Consider the following 18,620-nt stretch of genomic DNA (forward strand, 5'->3'; position numbering starts at 1 on the left):
ATTTCAAATAAAAAAACCAAAAACAAAAAAAATATTTTTCTCCACCACATTTAAACAAAATATTGGGGTTTACGCATAGTAATACCATGATCGGCCAACGCCGGTGTCAAGTCTTCTATGGCCAATGTATATTTGCGATCTTTGTTCAATTTTTTGTCCTGTAAAAAGATTACACATTTATAATATTTTTATTTTTAAATTAATCTCTTATAACTGGCTTACCTTATTCGATACATGGCTAGCAGAATGTTGGCTATTACTGCGTGTCTTGCAATGCTGCAGAGCATCATTGGCAATGTCCGAAATGAATTTTTGTGCTGTAACCGATATTATGCGAACAATGCGTGGATCGACAGCTTCGAATCCGGCCATATGTAAATATTGTTCGGCTACAGCATCGGGTACCTATAGAGGGATATCAAATGAAAGAGTAAAATGTTTTTGAACTGAAAATCTTTTAAAAAAATCTACAAAATTTGCATTATAATTTTATCGGAAACCAAAAAAAAAAATCATCAAAATAAGATTGGAAGTTCCAGACAAAATGTACAAAATATACCGCTGCTTTGGAAAATATTGAAAACATCTGTATACATCAAAGAGTTTATAATTTTATTACAAAATTGGTTTTCTAATCCGGACCCTTGCTATTCTCCGCGGGATTCGGGTCCTCTTGAGAACGTAAACTCCTCCTATGGCCCAAGGACCCTTTCACAAAATACTTACTGTTGGTGTATAATCCTCCAAATGCATTAACAATTCACCCAATGCCTCGCCTGGAGCCGGTTCCAAATCGTCTATTACATACTCGGTATTTTCTACTTCTTCATCGTTGCTTATTACCATCCTTTTCTGCAAATTGGTTCTTGAATCTGTTCCTAATGAAATCTATCCCTGTATATACCGTTGGATTTTTGTTTGTTTGTTGTCCATTATTTTTGGTCAAAGTTAGAAGCGTTGCAAACATTCGATAACTCGACTATTTTTATTATCGACACGACAGGGTGAAACAGTGAATTAAATTTCACAATTTGGCAGTAGGGGGTCTATTCAGAAGAGGTGTTTAGTACGCAATGAGTTTTTGTTGGAAAATCGGATGTTTTTTTTTTTAATAAAGAGGATAAAGGGTAGGATAAATTCATGTGGATACCAAAAAAATCTACTTTGTATGCTTCTTCTGATAAATGTACAAACAAAAAAACATACGCAAAAGTTTGTGTGTACCGGTACTGCAAGAATCTACCGGATCCAGGAGTACTGCGAAAGGTGTTACATCGCTTCATGCTACGCTAGCACATCTCCCATAGTGTCGCAGGAACCGTCGTCCGAATCGTCGTTGTTGGAATACGAGACCCCCTCCACTTAACACCTCATATTGCTGTTCCGCGCCTAGAGAATGCATCGTTCTTGCAGTTCAACTGCGATGGTCTTCGCAAAAAGATGAGCGAAATTATGGAGTTTATGAGTCGAAGGAAAATAATGGTCGGTGTGATCCAGGAAACCAATTTGAGCGAGAACTGCAGCTTACAGCTTTGCGATGGTTACAATTTTGTGCGGAAGGATCGTACCGCCAGTGAATAGCTGTACACCGCCTTACTTACCGGATATCAGCCCACTTTTAGAAGGTAATAACCGTCTGGTACTAGGAAATTTCAATGCTCACCATGATTTGTGGTTTTCCGTTCTAGGTAATGACCAGAGGAGTACAGCGCTGGCCGTGCAAAATTGATTGCTCAATATTTTGCACAGTTAATAATGATGTCCCCACGAGGAAAAGAGGATATTGTCACAATTCGCTTCAGAGAGCTGCCTATTCCCTCAGATCCTCGGGTAACTGAGAGAAATTTCCGTAAAGCTCAAAAGGCATACTGATGTTTCACGCAGAAGGGATGGAAAGAACAAGTAGAAGAAGTAAGCGGTGTATTCATTAACACTTTTGTGTGACAGCTTTTTTATCGATTAATGACTGTCCGACAAACTTGAATATTTCTATGGATTCTTGATGAGAGGCCACACTATCAAACAAGCCAAATTTGGGCAATAGTGTCATTCAAAAGTTCTAGCTCGTCCGATATGGACAGACGATATCACCCGAGTTGTCAAAATGTTTTCAATTTTGACAAATTGTGTAAAAACGTAAACAAAAAATTTGACAGCTTGGACGATGTTAGTCCAAAATTGTCGATAACGATTGCTTCTAACACGACCTTTTTATTGGATCATGAGTGCTAGTGTGTACACCGTTTTAAAACAAAGTTATCGATTATTTGGTGATGGGTTATCAAGGGAATGTTTTTTTGCGATTTTTTTTTAAATAAAAGTGACAACACTTTCCTGACAAAAAAACAGATGTCACTAACCACAGCAACAACAACGGGCAACAAAATTCCGAAGAAAACAAACGAAAACTCTGGGAACATGATTGGAACAAACTTTGGAATATTCCGTCCAGCGAATGCGACCTCTGCAGCGAATGGGCCAAATCAACCTATGGCAACAGCATCACCGGCACCAGGACAAGAGGTAAGAATACATTTTGGACTTCGATATTAACACGATTAATACAAGCCACCCTTTGCATCTTTCAGACTAGCCAACTAAGTGATTTTATGCTGCAACTGGAAGACTATGTACCCACCATTCCGGATGCAGTTACATCGTTTTATTTAAATTCCGCTGGCTTTGATACGAATGACCCACGCATAGTACGCCTAATATCCGTTGCCACACAGAAATTTATATCAGATGTGGCAAATGATGCCCTGCAGCATTGTAAAACACGTTCCAACAGTCAAAATGGTAGTTCGAAAATGATTAAACCCACAAAATATACCATGACGATGGAGGATTTGGCACCAGCATTGGCCGATTATGGTATTACTGTACGCAAAGCCCAATACTTTCCGTAGATAAATAAGACTTTTGTTCCTTTCGATTTTTTCTTTATTATTTTTGTACGCGAGTTTAATAAAAAAATAATATACTAGGAATTAAATACAAATATATAATAATTATCAATTGTACACAAGAGATGATGTCTTTTTTTGTCGGTTTTGTCAACTTAAAACTAATTTTGGAGTACATAGTATTGTAGAATGTATATGTTATGAGGACCAGGTTGGTGGTTGTGGTTGATTGAAGGGTATATAGGATGAATAAATGTATATAAAGTCTTTACAGATTATTGGCAGGTTATGAAACGTTTAAATGACCGCACCGTACCACCGGCAACAGTAAATGCCAAGATGGCCGTGGCCACGGTCACAATGAAATTTATTGACAGCGAGGCTGCATATAGTTGCTGGGCATTCAATAGGGTAATGAGACTGACAAATAAATGCGAACCCACCACATAGGAAATGTGTATGTAATTGGTGGTATCGAAGGCATTAAAGAAAATGACACTCCAAAAGATGTGCAGCAGGCAAATGGATAGGGCCTGGGCAGCCGAGACCATAAAGAAGCTTTCGGAGCCACCGTTTAAACCCAAGGTACCGGGGCCGGTCTAAAAGAAGAGAGAAAATGTTATTCCGAGCTTTGTGTTAATTTATCTTGCGTTACTTACCAAATCGGCCAAAACATTGACCAAAGAGAACATGGCCGATATAATACCAAATCCAAAACCCGAAACATATGCCAACACATGTTTGTTATCGACTAGGGTGCGATCATCGGCCACCGCTTCAAGGCCCTCTTCGAATTTCCTCAACAGTAAATAGAGCAAATAACGGAAATACTCTTGAAAGAGTACTGAAAACACGGCTCCAAATGCCAATACACCTCTTAGGGGCACCACGGCATACCACAACAGCGAAGATGCCAGCAGAGATAATAACCAAAAGAAGGCTGCCATGATGACCATTATAACACGTATTGGTTTCCGGGCTATTGTAAAGATGAACAATGCCAATGGTGGACCAAAAGCTATCATTGAACAGCCAAAGAATTCAGGTAATGTCATGGTTGCTCAAAGTGTGTGTGGGTTTTCCGGGCTTTTCCAAATTTGTTTCGTCAAACGTTTCCTGTGTGCGAAAAGACCACGAACAACAACGACGGACGAACACAATCAAAAGGAATTAGTCAACAAAAGAACAGCTGATTTGTGTTGAATCGATCGGGGTTGCCAAGATATGAAGATATTTTTTTGGTTAAGAAAAGGAGGCATTTTTAGGTTCGATTCCGCAGGACTTCTTGGTGTAATTTTTAAGGAAATCGAAAGATTTCTGTTTGTGTAGTGAAAAATCTACATTCCATGGAAGCCCCCCTATCCAACAAAATTATTCTACTATGTATGAGTTTTATTAAATTTTCTCTTCGAGTTGGCAACTCTGCCCCACACAAAAAGAGCATAGCAGCCGAAGTGACATTACTCATCGAAGACACTGTGTCGTCTCAAACAACTTTTCTTTAAAATTTCAAACAACCTACACCCATTTATACAAAAACTACAACCGGCTGTGCGGAAAATTAAAAATTTTCAGTAAAAAATCAATTCCATTCGGAGAATTTCTTCCCCATAACCCGGCAACATGATGCAATGCGATGAAATCAAAGATGAAGAGGGTCCATCCAATACCTTGGAGCATTTTACCGAATTGGAGCAGGTTGTGCAAATGATTGATGCCATACAGGGAACAGATGCTGCTGGTTTTGAGAAGGACTTTGAGCAATATACGGAAGTTCTGTCAAGGTATATAGCCTTTTCCAAGGACCTTCAATGCAAATAATCAATAAATTTAAATTTAATTTAAAGGTATCAAGAACAACCCCATTTACTGGACCCCCACTTGGAGTTGTTGTTGCAGAAGTTATTGCAAAAAATTCGTGACCGCAGCTTGCCGGAACCCTTAATGCATGCAGCCTTCAAGTATTTGTATATCATTTGTAAAGTTCGGACCTACAAAGTATTGGTGAAATTTTTACCCCACGAGCTGAGTGACTTGGAATTTGCCTTGGATCTATTGGAGAAACAAAATCCCAAAGAATTTAAACACTGGGAGACCCGATACATGCTACTGCTATGGATGTCCATATTGGTGCTAAATCCCTTCCATATGTCTCGTCTAGATGCCTACCAAGTAAATGTAGATGGCATTGGTAATGAGGTGATCACCAATAGTGTTCCATCTAAAACCAAAATGGAACGTATCTTTGAGCTGTGTAAATTGTACACCTCCACAAATGATACATGCAGCAACATGTCCGCCTATTTGGCAGCCAAATATTTTGTAAGAGCCGACATAAAGGAGCTGTATTTAGATCGTTTCTTGGAATGGGTTATGTCACAACACAAATCCGATACGGTGGATATAAAATTTGGCCAGTTGGCTGCCATTGCAGCCATTTTGAAACATGGCAAACGTGAAGACCTCCTGCCCTATGCCGATAAGCTGCTGCAATGGATAATAAGCTGCCAGTATAAGGATGGCTCGGATTTCTTGAAATATAAATCGTATATTAAAATTATACAACGCATTGGTTTGGTCTATTTGAAACCACGCATTGCAGCATGGCGTTATAAGCGTGGAACACGCTCCTTGGCCTCCAATCTGTTGCAAGCGCAAAATACCACAAGTACACAAAGTACACCGGAAGATGGCCAACAGGCGATGGAGGAGGAAAGTTCAGAAGATGAAATTGCTGTGCCCGATTCCATTGAAGAAGTCATTGAGGAGCTGTTGCAGGCTCTGCGTAGTGGTGGCAATGATATACGTTGGTCTGCCGCCAAGGGTATTGGTCGTGTTACCAATCGTTTGTCGAAAGAATTGGCCGATGAAGTGATTGGTTCGGTTATTGACATATTGAATCCGTTGGAACCCCACGAGGCTTGGCATGGTGGGTGTTTGGCTTTGGCTGAATTGGCCAAGAGAGGTTTATTGTTACCATATCGCCTGAAGGAATTGGTACCTCTGCTTCTGCAGGCCTTATTTTATGATGAAATGAAAGGCTACATGTCGGTGGGACAACATATACGTGACTCAGCTTGTTATATGTGTTGGGCATTTGCCAGATCCTATAATCCAGATGACTTCAAACCATTTGCCCAGCAAGTGTCGGCGGGTCTGCTCACGGTGGCTTGTTTTGATCGTGAAATAAATTGTCGTCGGGCTGCCTCGGCTGCTTTTCAGGAAAGTGTTGGCCGTCTAGGCAATTTTCCCTACGGCATTGAAATATCCACCACCACGGATTTCTACACAGTCGGTTTAAGACAAAATTCCTATTTAAATATAAGCTATTTCATTGCCGAATTTGAGGAATATTGTCGGCCTTTGATAGATCATCTAGTTGATCGTAAAGTAAATCATTGGGATACGGCAATCAGAGAGCTAACGGCCAAAGCTTTACATAAATTGACACGCAGAGCTCCAGAATATATGGCCGATATTGTATTGGATAAACTGTTCGCCAAGACTGATTCGATAGACATCAACACAAGGCATGGTAGTGTTTTGGCAATTGGAGAAATTGTATTGGCCCTAAGGCAATTGGAAGATGAAGCGGAACCGAAACAGACTTTGCTATCCAATCAAAGTATTTCGAATGTCAATGAAGTTATTGGGAAATTCCTACAACGAGATCTGTTTCGTGGTATGAGTGGTGAGCTGATGAAACAGTGCTGCACAGATTTTATACGTAATTGTAGTATGGCCAAGGTTTCGGCAACGGGACAATGTTTGGGTGAGGGACAATTTTGAAGGTAGAGAATATATTATTATTAATTATTTCCTTAATATTTGTAGAATCCTGGCAGGAAGTCATTGACAAATGTTTGTTGAGTAAAAATGCCCCCATTCGTGAACTGGCAACCACAGCCTTCTCCAAACTCTGTGATGCCTATTACAATACCCCGGATAGAAATGTGGCCAATAATGAAATTGTCAAGTTTTATTTGAAGGGTGCCGACAATGACCAAGAAGAAAATATACGCATGGGTTATTTGAGTGCATTGGGCGTCTTACCCCTTTTCATGGTCACCCCATTGTTCGATGATATTTTGGAAAATCTTATCAAACATTCATTGACACCATATCAGGCAATTTGTGTGGGTGAAACGGTTAAGGAGCAAGAAGCTCAAAGCACTCAGGATTGGAGTGAGGCACGTCGTGACAGCGTTAAGGCTTTAAGTAATCTTGTTAAAAATGTTGGCTTTGAAAATAATACCAGGGGTGGGTATTTAAATTGTTTTTTGTATAATGTTAAAATTTTGAAATTAAATTTATATTTCTTCTTCAGTGTCATTTGCAAATTTGAAATATCTCACCAGGGTAATTGATTGTTACCTCAAAGCCATGGATGAATATACTTTGGATAATCGTGGTGATATTGGTGCCTGGGTTCGAGAAGCAGCTATGAGTGGTATGAGAATAATTTACTACTAGCTTAAAAAATCAAGATATTACTATAAGAATATACAATTTGTCCATTATGATATAGACAAAAAATATTAAAAATTTGTAGATTATTATAGTACGAGAACATACCCTTACTAATTAAAAAAAAAATAATTTAATCTCTATTTTTTCCAGCCATTTTCGAATTGATAAAAATCTGCCCCAAAGACATTTTACAACCCCAGCAAATCCATCAAATTGTTGTGGGCTTCATGCAACAGGCTGTCGAAAAAATTGATCGCACCCGTGGGTTAGCTGGCCGTTTACTTTGCCAAATGATACATTTAGATCCTGCCGTTCCACACATACATCATCATGCGAAATTAAAAGAAATATTTCCCGAAGATGTCAATTCAGTTTTATGGTTATTTGCCGATCATACATTCCCCTTGTTTTGTTCACTGCTCGAATTTCCTGAATATTCTCGACGTATATTATTGGGTCTTAGTGCAAGTATTGGCCAATTGACTGAATCTCTGATTAAATATGCCTCAGGAGCATTATTCCAATTTTTACGATCTCACACTGGACACATTGAACGATTGTGCCGGGAAATTGTGCTGAATTTTGAAGAGAATCTACTGAAGGAACGTGTCACATATCCAATGTTGAATTTTTTGGATATTGTTATTGCATCAGGTAAGCATAAGAAAAATGGGGTTTGAAGCATTTAGGACGAAGATAGCACTTAGTGCAGGCGGTCCTCGTGCATATCCCCCTTGCAGGTGGGCTCGGTCGGTTGCACCGGGTAGCGAAGAGCATGCTGACTGGTGATGTTTTGCATCGGGGGTGGTTAGCGGTCTTCCTGTTTCACGTGGTTCACTCCTCTGGCGTCTACTGTGAAAGCCTAGGCCTTGAGTTAACCCACAAGCTGGATAGCAACTGTAGTGTTTTCCAAGCTGAAATCTTCGCGATTTGGAAGGCAGCGGAATTGATAAAAAGTGTGGATGCAGAGATCGTTGAACCGGTGACTATCTTTGTGGATAGTTAAGCGGCTCTTAAAGACATCAAATCCAGTTACATCAAATTTAAGGCCGTCCTCAAGTGTAGAACAGTTTTGGAAGAACTTACTTACAGCTATCGGCTGTGTTGGGTACCATGGCACCGTGACATCAGGGGTAATGAAATGCATTGATGACGAAAATTCAAGGCCTATTAGAAGAGTGGATTTTTTCAATATTTTTTCAAGGCTAAATAAATTAATTTTATTTTAATTAGACCCATGGAACGTTTCGCCAATTTTTGATATTTTAAGATTTTTTAGAGCAGTTTTAAAAAGAAATGTAATACTTTTATATACAGTTTTTCGATTTGGTAGCCAAATTGCCGATCAGGCACCTCTTTTTTAGATAGGTTCACTTTTTTTGATAAAAAAAGTATACGCTTCTACTCCTTTTTTTTCTCCCATAACATTTCCTCTAATTTTTTTCTAGGTTCCATTAATTCCATTCTCTTGGATGACTCATCAACATTTGCCGAAGACATTTATCGTTTGCTGAATTTGGAAATTAAAGGTCACAAAAAACTCTACAAATTGGTATCCAGTATAAATGTCTACTCACAATTGGTACAAGTGCCACGGCTATGCAAAAAGGTACTCTCCAAAATGTCAGTATTTCTTGGTCTAACCCATGTTCATATACGTAAAACAACTGCCACCAAACTATATGAGGCATTGGCCCTGCACGGAGATATTTGTGAAATCAGTGAAGAGAATATGGATGAGATTTTAAATTTACTATCGGAAACAGATTGGGGTATGCCATTGGTAGAGGTTAGACCCATACGCAATCAATTGTGTGAGCTGATGGGTATAAAACCACCAATGTCGGCAGCCCAAGCAGCAGCGGCAGCAGCAACAACTGGTCAACGTTAATTTCATTGCTAAGCACAGGCATTTCAAAAATGTTTTCAGTAAAAACACCCAATACTCAATGCTTTATGTATAACAACAACAAATTAATATGGCAATAAAATATTAACAAAATACCGCACAGTCTATAAACAAATTTGTTTCAATTTCTTCTTCTTTTTTTATTATATTTCCACATACAAGTTCTGTATGTTTTAATTTTTTAAAATGATTAAAGAAAAAACAATTAATTAATGTGCTCTTGTAACATTTGTCACTGTCTATCGTTATAGTTTATTTTTTTTCATTTTAGGCCAATTTATTAACACATTAATTTATCAAGTTTCCATGTAATTTTTCTATTTATTTTTTATTATTTAAAAACTAAATATTTTATAATCAAGGGGGAGGGGGCAGGGGTCTGTATTTATAATTGCTTCAAAACATTTTCTTTTTTCGTTCTATTGTTGTATTTTTATAAAATGTTGCAGGATTTTGTTTTGCAACACACACGTATGCACACCCTATTTCAAAATAGTTATGCATTTCCATTTGTTTTTAAAAAACACTTCTTCTTCTTCTTTTTTTTCAAAAATAGCCATTACTTATAAATATAAACGTATTTACTTTTACTTTGACGTTAGTTGGTTGGTTTGTTTGGATTCCTTAAAACAAAGAAAGTAATATATAAAATATGTATTTTTTAAATTTAACAAATTACACATTTTGTTAAAAAAAAGTAGTTAATTAAAAAGATTGAGTATAAACTAAACATTTACAAAAAATATATAATATAAATTACTATTTAGAAATGAATGAGTAGCTTGTTTTTTTTTGTTTTTTTATGATGTTTGTTTTCTGTTCCGATTTTATATTTTCCAAAAAAATAATTTTGTAGTGTACACAGTTGTAGTGAGAAAAATATTTCCGTTTGCGAAACACATATTCATAATTTTGTTCCAAAACAATGTTGATTTGTTTAACGATATAACCGTGTAAAGGTTTTTAGAGCCAATGTTACAGATTTCGTGGTTGTTGATCTGAAAAAAAAAAATAGAAAAAAAGAAAGAAATTATAAATAAATTTTAGGTAATTATTTATATATATAAGAAAACTATCGAAGTGCCATTTACTTCATATGTGGAAAGGAAATAAATTTAATACCGAACGAGGATTGAGACAAGGTGACAATTTGTTGTGTGAGCTTTTTAACATCCTGCTGGAAAAGGTCATACGAGATGCAAATGTGAACAGAAATGGTACTCTGTATACCAAACAACACATTCTACTCGCCTACGCTGACGACAACGATATAATGGTTCGAACAATGCGAGTGGTAACAGCCACCTTTGAACAAATTGAGAAAGAGTCTGTCAAAGTTGGTCTGGCAGTAAATGGGGAGAATATGATGCTGATGGTATCAACGAGCAAGACGTCCAGTAGATTCGGACCAATTGTGGAATTTGAAAACTACAGATTCGAGATAGTCAAAGATTTTATTTACCATGGTACCGTCATAAATAAAACGAATAGCACCACTTTTGAAATTCGAAGAAGGACAGATGCTACTATGGTCTATGTAAGTTTAGAAACTTCCCGCCAGACCAAACTCACACTCTACAAGACGCACATACTACCCGTACTTTTATATGCATCTGAAGCATGGGTACTTACGCAAGCATATGAGACAGCACTTGGAATTTATCCGAAATATGTATAGGCCGATCTGTATTTAACAACATACTGATGGAATTGGACGGAAAAGGTATCAAAATCGTAGCTTATGCGGACACTGTATGGAGTGCAACTTTATCTATCACCCGAAGCAAAGTATCTGGCACAATTCTGGACTGTCAATTACGATGGAACAGGAACGCTGAGGAACGGGCGAAGAGAGGGCTGATTGCACACTATGCATACAAAAATTCCATTGTATAAATCGTCGTAAGGCCCATCCTTTCCTATGATTCTCTTGTTTGGTGGAACTACCTGCGCCACAAGACAACGTCCAGCAAACTTGATTCTAATAACAGGAACCATGAGGAACACCCAACAAGCAGCTCTGAACGCAATGCTGAACTTAAGGCATCTGGTCCTCAGCATTGCCAGGCCGCACGTAGTGCCCTAAGGCAACATGAAAAAATCTTTGACGAAGTTGTAAGTCCTTTGGACATGGTTGTATCTTGAACGAACCTGGTATGACATTGGACCAACGCGTAAAACTAAGCGACTATATATCACCAGTCCTGAATTTTGACGATGTAGATTTCGTTATTGCAGGCGTCGACTGTGAAAGGCTAGGCCTTGAGTTAACCTACAAGCTGGATATCAACTGTAGTGTTTTCCAAGCTGAAATCTTCGCGATTTGGAAGACAGCGGAATTGATAAAAAGTCTGGATGCAGAGATCGTTGAACCGGTGACTTTTTTTTGTGGATAATCAAGCGGCTCTTAAAACCATCAAATCTGAGGCCGCCCTCAAGTCTAGAACAACTTTTGAAGAACTTACAGTGATATCATGGATAATGAAAGAGCAGACGAATTAGCTAGACTTTGGGAAGGTTCCTTAGTGAAAATCTTTAAAAAATCCACTAAGGAACCTTCCCAAAAAATCCACGCTTATTGTTGGGAAGTTCCTTAGTGAAAATCTTTAAAAAATCCACTAAGGAACCTTCCCAAAAAATCCACGCTTATTGTTGGGAAGTTCCTTAGTGAAAATCTTTAATAAATCCACTAAGGAACCTTCCCAAAAAATCCACGCTTATTGTTGGGAAGGTTCCTTAGTGAAAATCTTTAAAAAATCCACGCCTATTGTTGGTAAGGTTCCTTAGTGAAAATCTTTAAAAAATCCACGCCTATTGTTGGGAAGGTTCCTTAGTGAAAATCTTTAAAAAATCCACGCCTATTGTTGGGAAGGTTCCTTAGTGAAAACCTTTAAAAAATCCACGCCTATTGTTGGGAAGGTTCCTTAGTGAAAATCTTTAAAAAATCCACGCCTATTGTTGGTAAGGTTCCTTAGTGAAAATCTTTAAAAAATCCACGCCTATTGTTGGTAAGGTTCCTTAGTGAAAATCTTTAAAAAATCCACGCCTATTGTTGGTAAGGTTCCTTAGTGAAAATCTTTAAAAAATCCACGCCTATTGTTGGTAAGGTTCCTTAGTGAAAATCTTTAAAAAATCCACGCCTATTGTTGGGAAGGTTCCTTAGTGAAAATCTTTAAAAAATCCACGCCTATTGTTGGGAAGGTTCCTTAGTGAAAATCTTTAAAAAATCCACTCCTATTGTTGGGAAGGTTCCTTAGTGAAAATCTTTAAAAAATCCACGCCTATTGTTGGGAAGGTTCCTTAGTGAAAATCTTTAAAAAATCCACGCCTATTGTTGGGAAGGTTCCTTAGTGAAAATCTTTAAAAAATCCACGCCTATTGTTGGGAAGGTTCCTTAGTGAAAATCTTTAAAAAATCCACGCCTATTGTTGGGAAGGTTCCTTAGTGAAAATCTTTAAAAAATCCACGCCTATTGTTGGGAAGGGTCCTTAGTGAAAATCTTTAAAAAATCCACGCCTATTGTTGGGAAGGTTTCTTAGTGAAAATCTTTAAAAAATCCACGCCTATTGTTGGGAAGGTTCCTTAGTGAAAATCTTTAAAAAATCCACGCCTATTGTTGGTACGGTTCCTTAGTGAAAATCTTTAAAAAATCCACGCCTATTGTTGGGAAGGTTCCTTAGTGAAAATCTTTAAAAAATCCACGCCTATTGTTGGGAAGGTTCCTTAGTGAAAATCTTTAAAAAATTCACGCCTATTGTTGGGAAGGTTCCTTAGTGAAAATCTTTAAAAAATCCACGCCTATTGTTGGGAAGGTTCCTTAGTGAAAATCTTTTAAAAATCCACGCCTATTGTTGGGAAGCTTCCTTAGAAAAATTCTTTAAAAAATCCACGCCTACTATTGGGAAGGTTCAGCAGTTTCGTCTTGGCGATGATCTTTGAGTAACTCACTCACACGTGAAAAAAATCTCCCTTTTATCCAAAAAAAATCCACATTTTATCTCTACTTACTTCATAACAGCTTCTTGAAAATCCAGCAATTGTTCATCAGTTGCCGTAACATATCCTCCACTATTTTTCTTTGGCAAACTTTGCAGAGCAACCTTCAGGAAAGCCTCCATTTGTTCGTGTGTGATGACATCCTTCAGTTCGGTCAGTACTTCAGCAACATCGGGTAACATATACGAGTGCAAACAAAACACTGAAGCTTGTATCAGATTTATAACTAAAGCTTCACCATTTTGTTCGGCTATTTCACGAACCAACGGTTTACATTCCAGCAATTTATAATTGTTGCTACGTCCCCATTTCAGGAGATTACAAAAGAATTTCATAACCGATGAATTGGCTTCACGATGATCCAAGGTACATGCCAACAGGGCACATTGAAATATCGGTGTTACCAATGCACTTTGCAAAAATGGCAATGGACAGCAGTCAATAAACCTGGAGCACAGGCGGAAAAAGTCATCCACAGTATCGGGATTATTTTTCAAGCCATTCTCCACTTGTAACATTTTAAAGGTGGGTTCGATAAACGATTTCAACATTACCAGCAGCACATTTATGCAATCATCGACCTTGGCAAATTCATCCACGAGCACGGAGCCCAAATACAGGAAGCAACTGTGATGATGTAGAGCATACAGTGTGACCATTTGATGGATAAGCGGTTCAACTAGCATTGAGGCTTGCTTGCGCACCATACGTACACTGTAGCGTATAAGGCGGCATGTACGTTCCATAACACGTACATCGGCCTGATATTTATCCATTACCCGGGATATCAGTGGCCATGCTTCTGTGAGTATATTCAGTGTGGGATGTATTTCATTGTCGCTAACATCGGGATTTGTGTGACGTATTACAGCACAGGCTCGATCAACCCAATAGGCAGGATCTGTACGTTCTCCCTTACAGATGGGCGCTGTTGCCGTGCTCTCCACCATTATGGCCAATGGCTGCAGCTGGAACGATATGATTTCACGCATTGCCGTTTCCAGCTGTTGTTTTGGTAGACGGGATAAAATTAATGATATGCCTTTTAGCAGGCCAATGGCCAAATCATTACTAATTTCAAAGCTATCTAAACTTCTCGCTATTTCCACTAGGCCACTTATGTGGTAGATCATTTTTTGGCGACACGATGCACAGATGGAGGTTAAGGCAATTGCCGCTGCGGCCGCCAAACCATTTTTCTGTTGCAACGAATACAAAAGAAAATTCAAGACAGCCTGTAAACTCTCAGCATGATTTTCGATCCAATCGCATAGCTCGCCCAGTAACATAATTGAGGTGTAGCGTACAGCTATGTGGGTATTTTCGGGAAGATTTAAAATTGCCTCCACAACCTTGGGTATGACTTCGTTTTCATCACTGAAAAAAGAGAAGTGTTCTTATTATTTATATCTCTGCAAGGAATTGGAGTTGTGTGTTTACTTACGGTATTATATTTTTGGCTACATTTTGCATGATAAACAATGCCGATTCCGTTGATTCCCATGTACAGCCAGGCTCTTGTAGTTTGTAAAACATCTGTTTGAAACAGTTGCCAGAGCCAACAATAAATGCAACATCCTTTATTAAATCGGAAACCTTTCGTCGAAAATCCTATACAAATAAGAAACATATTAGTAACCTCTTCTTTAACTAAATTAAAACTACACCACCACACTCACATTAAAACTGTCGTTCTCATCGATTAATCCCTCCTGATCAGGTTCCATTTGTGTTAGACGATACAGAGCACCCAGCAATCGTTCTATGTGCGGTTTAAAATGCGATGTCAGTTTATCGTTATTACGCTGGAACAGCTCCTCACTCAAACGATACCAAAGATTAAAGGTTATCTCCGCCACTTCGTAGTCGTAGTGTCCCACACATATGAGCACTAAATCCAATCCCTTAATAGAGTAATGAGGTATATCTTCGTTGGCAAACATTTCATAGAAAAATGCCTCACACAGCACGGTGAAGATGCGGCAAAAATTCATAATTTTATCGATATCTTCCATGCCGACGCATGTGTGATAGGCTGTCTCCAGCATAAAGACGGCATTAAAAATTTGCATTTTAAGTTGAGGATCCAGGGTATCACGACCACTGTTCGCCTCCATACAACTCAGGAGAGCACACAGACATTCCGTGGACGAATCGTGTAGTTTTCTGGATGTATTCTCAATGCTAAGTAACTGAAAGACTTGTTGAGTTAAGGGATTTTGTGCTGCCTGTTGTAGGGGTATAGCCTGAATGGCCACCCATGAACAATAACAGCGCAGTATTGAGTTAATAATTTTCTCATGTGCCACACTTTCACCACCTGCATGTTGCTGTTGCTGCATACACACACAAAGGAAGTCCATAACTTTGGGGGCTGCCGCATCCAATTGTTTGTGGATTTCTTCACGACGATTTGCCCCCAGGCGTAAATATCGTGAGTCTATTTCCTCCGGTAGTAAGGTTAAAATTTCCAGCAGTGGCCACACGGATTGAGGTTGTGGTGAAAGCATATCCAATAAATCTATAATCGGTTGTTTCCACGATGCCATCAGCAGGGCCAAATCCGCCACGGCCAAGCACAATTGTGTCACAATAATTGAATCCGTCTCGTTGGTGATTTGTCCTACGTGTGCAATCAAAGAATCCCTCAGCGATTCGTGTGAATTCATTGGCAATTCATTGAATGAATTTTGTATTTTGTTGCGCATTGTCTGGGCCGCAAAATAACACGAAGGCATGTCCCGTTTTTGTTGCAGCAATTCATCAGCTATTGTCCAGGAGTAAATCTACCCAATAAATAGATCATATTTTAATTTACTTCCCAAATTCCTTAAAGTCCATTTAAAACTTACCGATTTTCGAAATTCTTCCAGCCATTTGTTGGCCTTTTCCTTTTCTTTGGGATTCTGATTGTGGTAAAGTGTACATATTCCCTGATAAACTAAATCAGCGGTGGGCGCTGTCTCCATCATAACTTCTGGTTTACGTTTCTGATGTGATACAAATCTATGTTGTCGGTTTTTAATTTCTACATATATATTTTACACACAAAATTTTGCAAAAATAAAACAGGGGGTTTTAAAATAATTTTCTCGTTCTGGAACTTGTCGTTTATTAGCTGGTAGCTGTCAGTGTTCAGTCTTGTTCTTCTCTCTAGGGATAAAAATATTTTCGATAAAGCGGTTTATCGATTTTTTTTTGTTTTCGCAAAATCAATCGATTTGTTGCGGTGTCATCATCTAAAGGGGCTGGGCAAGCATACAAATTCGGAAGCAAAAAAAGAGGTTGGTAATTCAGTTGAAATAAGTTCGAATCGTTCAAAATTAGGTAGAGGTTTAAAAAGCGGATCTTTGGAAATAGCAATTTCAGCCGCATATGTAAATATGATATATTGCAAAAAAATTGTATATTTCCAGACCTAAGCATCTAGAAGCATTTGTCACATTTAATCTAGTAACATTTCTCACGGTTGGCAACATTGCATGTCGAATTGAAGTAAAAACAATGGTCCAATAATAAGGTCGTTCGGATGGACGGTCACAAAACCTTTGTTTTTGTCTCGACCATATGTCAAATGGTTCTTTATAATATTTCACATGGTTGGCAACGCTGCACTTGATCTTTCCAACGAATTCGTGGCTTTCCCCTTCTACGAGATTATTAGATGGCACAATTCCGAGTCTACTGGACGTCTTGCGCGCTGATATCATCACCTTGGTTTTCTCCGCATTTACTACCAGACCCACTTTGGCAGATCATTCTCAATTTGTTTAAATGTGGCTGTTACCGCTCGCAATATCCGACTCATTATGTCGATGTCATCGGCGTAGGCCGATGTGTTGTTTGGTGTAAATAGTGCCATTTCTGTTCACCTTTGCCTCTCCTATGACCTATTCCAGCAGGATGTTAAGAAGATCACACGACAATGTGTCACCTTGTCTGAATTCTCGTTTGGTATTAGAGAGCTCCGAGAGGTCCTTTCCGACATTAACTGCTGACCTTGTACTAGTTCAAGTTAACTTGCATAGCCGTTTTAATTTTGCAGGAATATCGAACAAAGACATATCTTCAAGAACCCTGAGAACGGATAGGGCTGTCGAATGCGGCTTTATATTCGACGACTTTACAAAATCATGCACTACAAAATGTGGCAATTTAAAAATATTTATTTATTAACTTTAAATTTAAACAGAAAAATATACACTATGAATTCGAACGTTGTACTTTCAAAATATACAAATATTCTCCTGGTATGCGTCTCTCCATGAATTTCTTACTTTGAAATCCGAATAGTGTCAACTGTTCGATTATTTCGTCAGGTTTATTTTCACGCAGCAGTAATAAATAGAAAACACCTTTCGGCGATAGTACGTCGTTTAGTTGCGGTAATAAAATGTCAATAATACGTCTACCATGTTCACCACCAGCCCAAGAATGTACAAGATTATCACTTGTACATTGGCCAAATTTATCCGGCAATTCAATTTCATGATCTGCCGTTACCACATATGGTGGATTAAAGATCAACAAATCGATAGTGTTCGACTTAAAGGCATCGGTCAAATTTCCCTGTACACATTCAACATGGGTGTCATTTCTTGTGCAAGTCCGTTTTGTTACACGACAAGCATATGGATTTATATCACAGGCCATGCATAGAGAGTGGGGCAAACGTTTTGCTATGGCGGTTATTACAATGCCACTTCCAGGTCCAATTTCCAAGCATACCAAAGGTTTCAAATCATTTTCTATAAACTCCAAATCTGCTTCGAGGGCGTCCAATAATAAAAACGAATCTTCAGCCGGTTCATAAACATGCTCATAATCCTGAGAAGTTAAATGGTCGATATGTGGTGTCTCCATGTTCTTGTCGTTCCCCGATTGAATATTGCTTTTGTTTGTGAATGCCTTAATTGCATCTAAGATATATTTGTACTTATGGCTGAGTCTAGCAGCGCCTGTCTTCTTCTCTGCTCCTTTTCGATTAACTTGTGCAGGCCAGCCAAACGCTCTTGACTGCTAATCAGGATATTGGCAATAACTGTGACCTTATGCTTAACGTTTATCAGTTCCTTAACTTTGTCGGAGAACTCCGGAATGTTGTGTTGAGCCTTTTCAATGTCCCTCAATTGGGCTGACAAACTATCCAATTGTGTTTTCAGTTCTTGTTGGGCCTGCCTTGTCGCCTGAATGCGTTCATCCAACTTCTCAACAACCGGCTTAAATAGGTTAAGAATGCCTTCGGCAAGGATGTCTCGGGTCTGATTACTGCAAAAATTCTCGGTATTCTCGTCCAACGATGTGACCGTGCTATCAGAATCTTTATCCATTGTTTTTTA

General features: G+C 38.6%; 7 protein-coding genes across 7 annotated transcripts; 2 read left to right on the forward strand and 5 right to left on the reverse strand.

Moving 5' to 3' along the window:
- Window positions 1-207: 207 nt before the first annotated feature.
- LOC133322025 (transcription initiation factor TFIID subunit 10-like) lies at window positions 208-846 on the reverse strand. The gene is made up of 2 exons (XM_061531097.1): window positions 727-846; window positions 208-405 (listed from the first exon to the last, which is right to left on the reverse strand). Exons 1-2 carry the CDS (start codon window positions 844-846, stop codon window positions 208-210), a joined length of 318 nt encoding a protein of 105 aa, XP_061387081.1.
- Window positions 847-2,418: 1,572 nt separating this feature from the next.
- LOC133322005 (transcription initiation factor TFIID subunit 10-like) lies at window positions 2,419-2,909 on the forward strand. Its single transcript, XM_061531076.1, has 2 exons — window positions 2,419-2,523; window positions 2,589-2,909. Exons 1-2 carry the CDS (start codon window positions 2,419-2,421, stop codon window positions 2,907-2,909), a joined length of 426 nt encoding a protein of 141 aa, XP_061387060.1.
- Window positions 2,910-3,181: 272 nt separating this feature from the next.
- On the reverse strand, window positions 3,182-3,961 carry LOC133321984 (gamma-secretase subunit Aph-1). Its single transcript, XM_061531055.1, has 2 exons — window positions 3,566-3,961; window positions 3,182-3,505 (listed from the first exon to the last, which is right to left on the reverse strand). The coding sequence occupies exons 1-2, from the start codon at window positions 3,959-3,961 to the stop codon at window positions 3,182-3,184; spliced, it is 720 nt and encodes a 239-aa protein (XP_061387039.1).
- A 515-nt stretch (window positions 3,962-4,476) lies between these two features.
- Window positions 4,477-9,267, forward strand: LOC133321897 (tubulin-specific chaperone D). The gene is made up of 6 exons (XM_061530972.1): window positions 4,477-4,690; window positions 4,754-6,678; window positions 6,741-7,166; window positions 7,234-7,356; window positions 7,527-8,030; window positions 8,825-9,267. The coding sequence occupies exons 1-6, from the start codon at window positions 4,530-4,532 to the stop codon at window positions 9,265-9,267; spliced, it is 3,582 nt and encodes a 1,193-aa protein (XP_061386956.1). The 5' UTR covers window positions 4,477-4,529.
- A 955-nt stretch (window positions 9,268-10,222) lies between these two features.
- LOC133321909 (transportin-3) lies at window positions 10,223-16,265 on the reverse strand. The gene is made up of 5 exons (XM_061530980.1): window positions 16,134-16,265; window positions 14,961-16,067; window positions 14,726-14,892; window positions 13,294-14,658; window positions 10,223-10,283 (listed from the first exon to the last, which is right to left on the reverse strand). The coding sequence occupies exons 1-5, from the start codon at window positions 16,251-16,253 to the stop codon at window positions 10,223-10,225; spliced, it is 2,820 nt and encodes a 939-aa protein (XP_061386964.1). The 5' UTR covers window positions 16,254-16,265.
- Window positions 16,266-17,484: 1,219 nt separating this feature from the next.
- Window positions 17,485-18,170, reverse strand: LOC133321951 (methyltransferase N6AMT1). The gene has a single exon (XM_061531026.1). The coding sequence runs from the start codon at window positions 18,142-18,144 to the stop codon at window positions 17,485-17,487; it is 660 nt and encodes a 219-aa protein (XP_061387010.1). The 5' UTR covers window positions 18,145-18,170.
- Window positions 18,171-18,200: 30 nt separating this feature from the next.
- Window positions 18,201-18,620, reverse strand: LOC133322015 (SNAPIN protein homolog). Its single transcript, XM_061531087.1, has one exon. It carries the CDS (start codon window positions 18,609-18,611, stop codon window positions 18,201-18,203), a length of 411 nt encoding a protein of 136 aa, XP_061387071.1. The 5' UTR covers window positions 18,612-18,620.

The sequence above is a fragment of the Musca vetustissima genome, unplaced genomic scaffold, assembly GCF_032173495.1.
Source record: "Musca vetustissima isolate MV318-11 ecotype Yass unplaced genomic scaffold, APGP_CSIRO_Mvet_v1 utg75428, whole genome shotgun sequence".
In the NCBI taxonomy this organism is placed as follows: Eukaryota; Metazoa; Arthropoda; class Insecta; order Diptera; family Muscidae; genus Musca; species Musca vetustissima.

Coding starts and splice junctions, on each gene's coding strand:
- LOC133322025 (XM_061531097.1), bottom strand. CDS start 846: ATGGTAATAAGCAACGATGAAGAAGTAGAAAATACCGAGTATGTAATA. Junction 406..726: donor TGGAGGATTATACACCAACA/GTAAGTATTTTG, acceptor ATCCCTCTATAG/GTACCCGATGCTGTAGCCGA.
- LOC133322005 (XM_061531076.1), top strand. CDS start 2,419: ATGATTGGAACAAACTTTGGAATATTCCGTCCAGCGAATGCGACCTCT. Junction 2,524..2,588: donor CACCGGCACCAGGACAAGAG/GTAAGAATACAT, acceptor TGCATCTTTCAG/ACTAGCCAACTAAGTGATTT.
- LOC133321984 (XM_061531055.1), bottom strand. CDS start 3,961: ATGACATTACCTGAATTCTTTGGCTGTTCAATGATAGCTTTTGGTCCA. Junction 3,506..3,565: donor TCAATGTTTTGGCCGATTTG/GTAAGTAACGCA, acceptor CTCTTCTTTTAG/ACCGGCCCCGGTACCTTGGG.
- LOC133321897 (XM_061530972.1), top strand. CDS start 4,530: ATGATGCAATGCGATGAAATCAAAGATGAAGAGGGTCCATCCAATACC. Junction 4,691..4,753: donor TATACGGAAGTTCTGTCAAG/GTATATAGCCTT, acceptor TTTAATTTAAAG/GTATCAAGAACAACCCCATT. Junction 7,167..7,233: donor CTTTGAAAATAATACCAGGG/GTGGGTATTTAA, acceptor TTTCTTCTTCAG/TGTCATTTGCAAATTTGAAA.
- LOC133321909 (XM_061530980.1), bottom strand. CDS start 16,253: ATGATGGAGACAGCGCCCACCGCTGATTTAGTTTATCAGGGAATATGT. Junction 16,068..16,133: donor TGGAAGAATTTCGAAAATCG/GTAAGTTTTAAA, acceptor TTTATTGGGTAG/ATTTACTCCTGGACAATAGC. Junction 14,893..14,960: donor ATGAGAACGACAGTTTTAAT/GTGAGTGTGGTG, acceptor TTATTTGTATAG/GATTTTCGACGAAAGGTTTC.
- LOC133321951 (XM_061531026.1), bottom strand. CDS start 18,144: ATGGAGACACCACATATCGACCATTTAACTTCTCAGGATTATGAGCAT.
- LOC133322015 (XM_061531087.1), bottom strand. CDS start 18,611: ATGGATAAAGATTCTGATAGCACGGTCACATCGTTGGACGAGAATACC.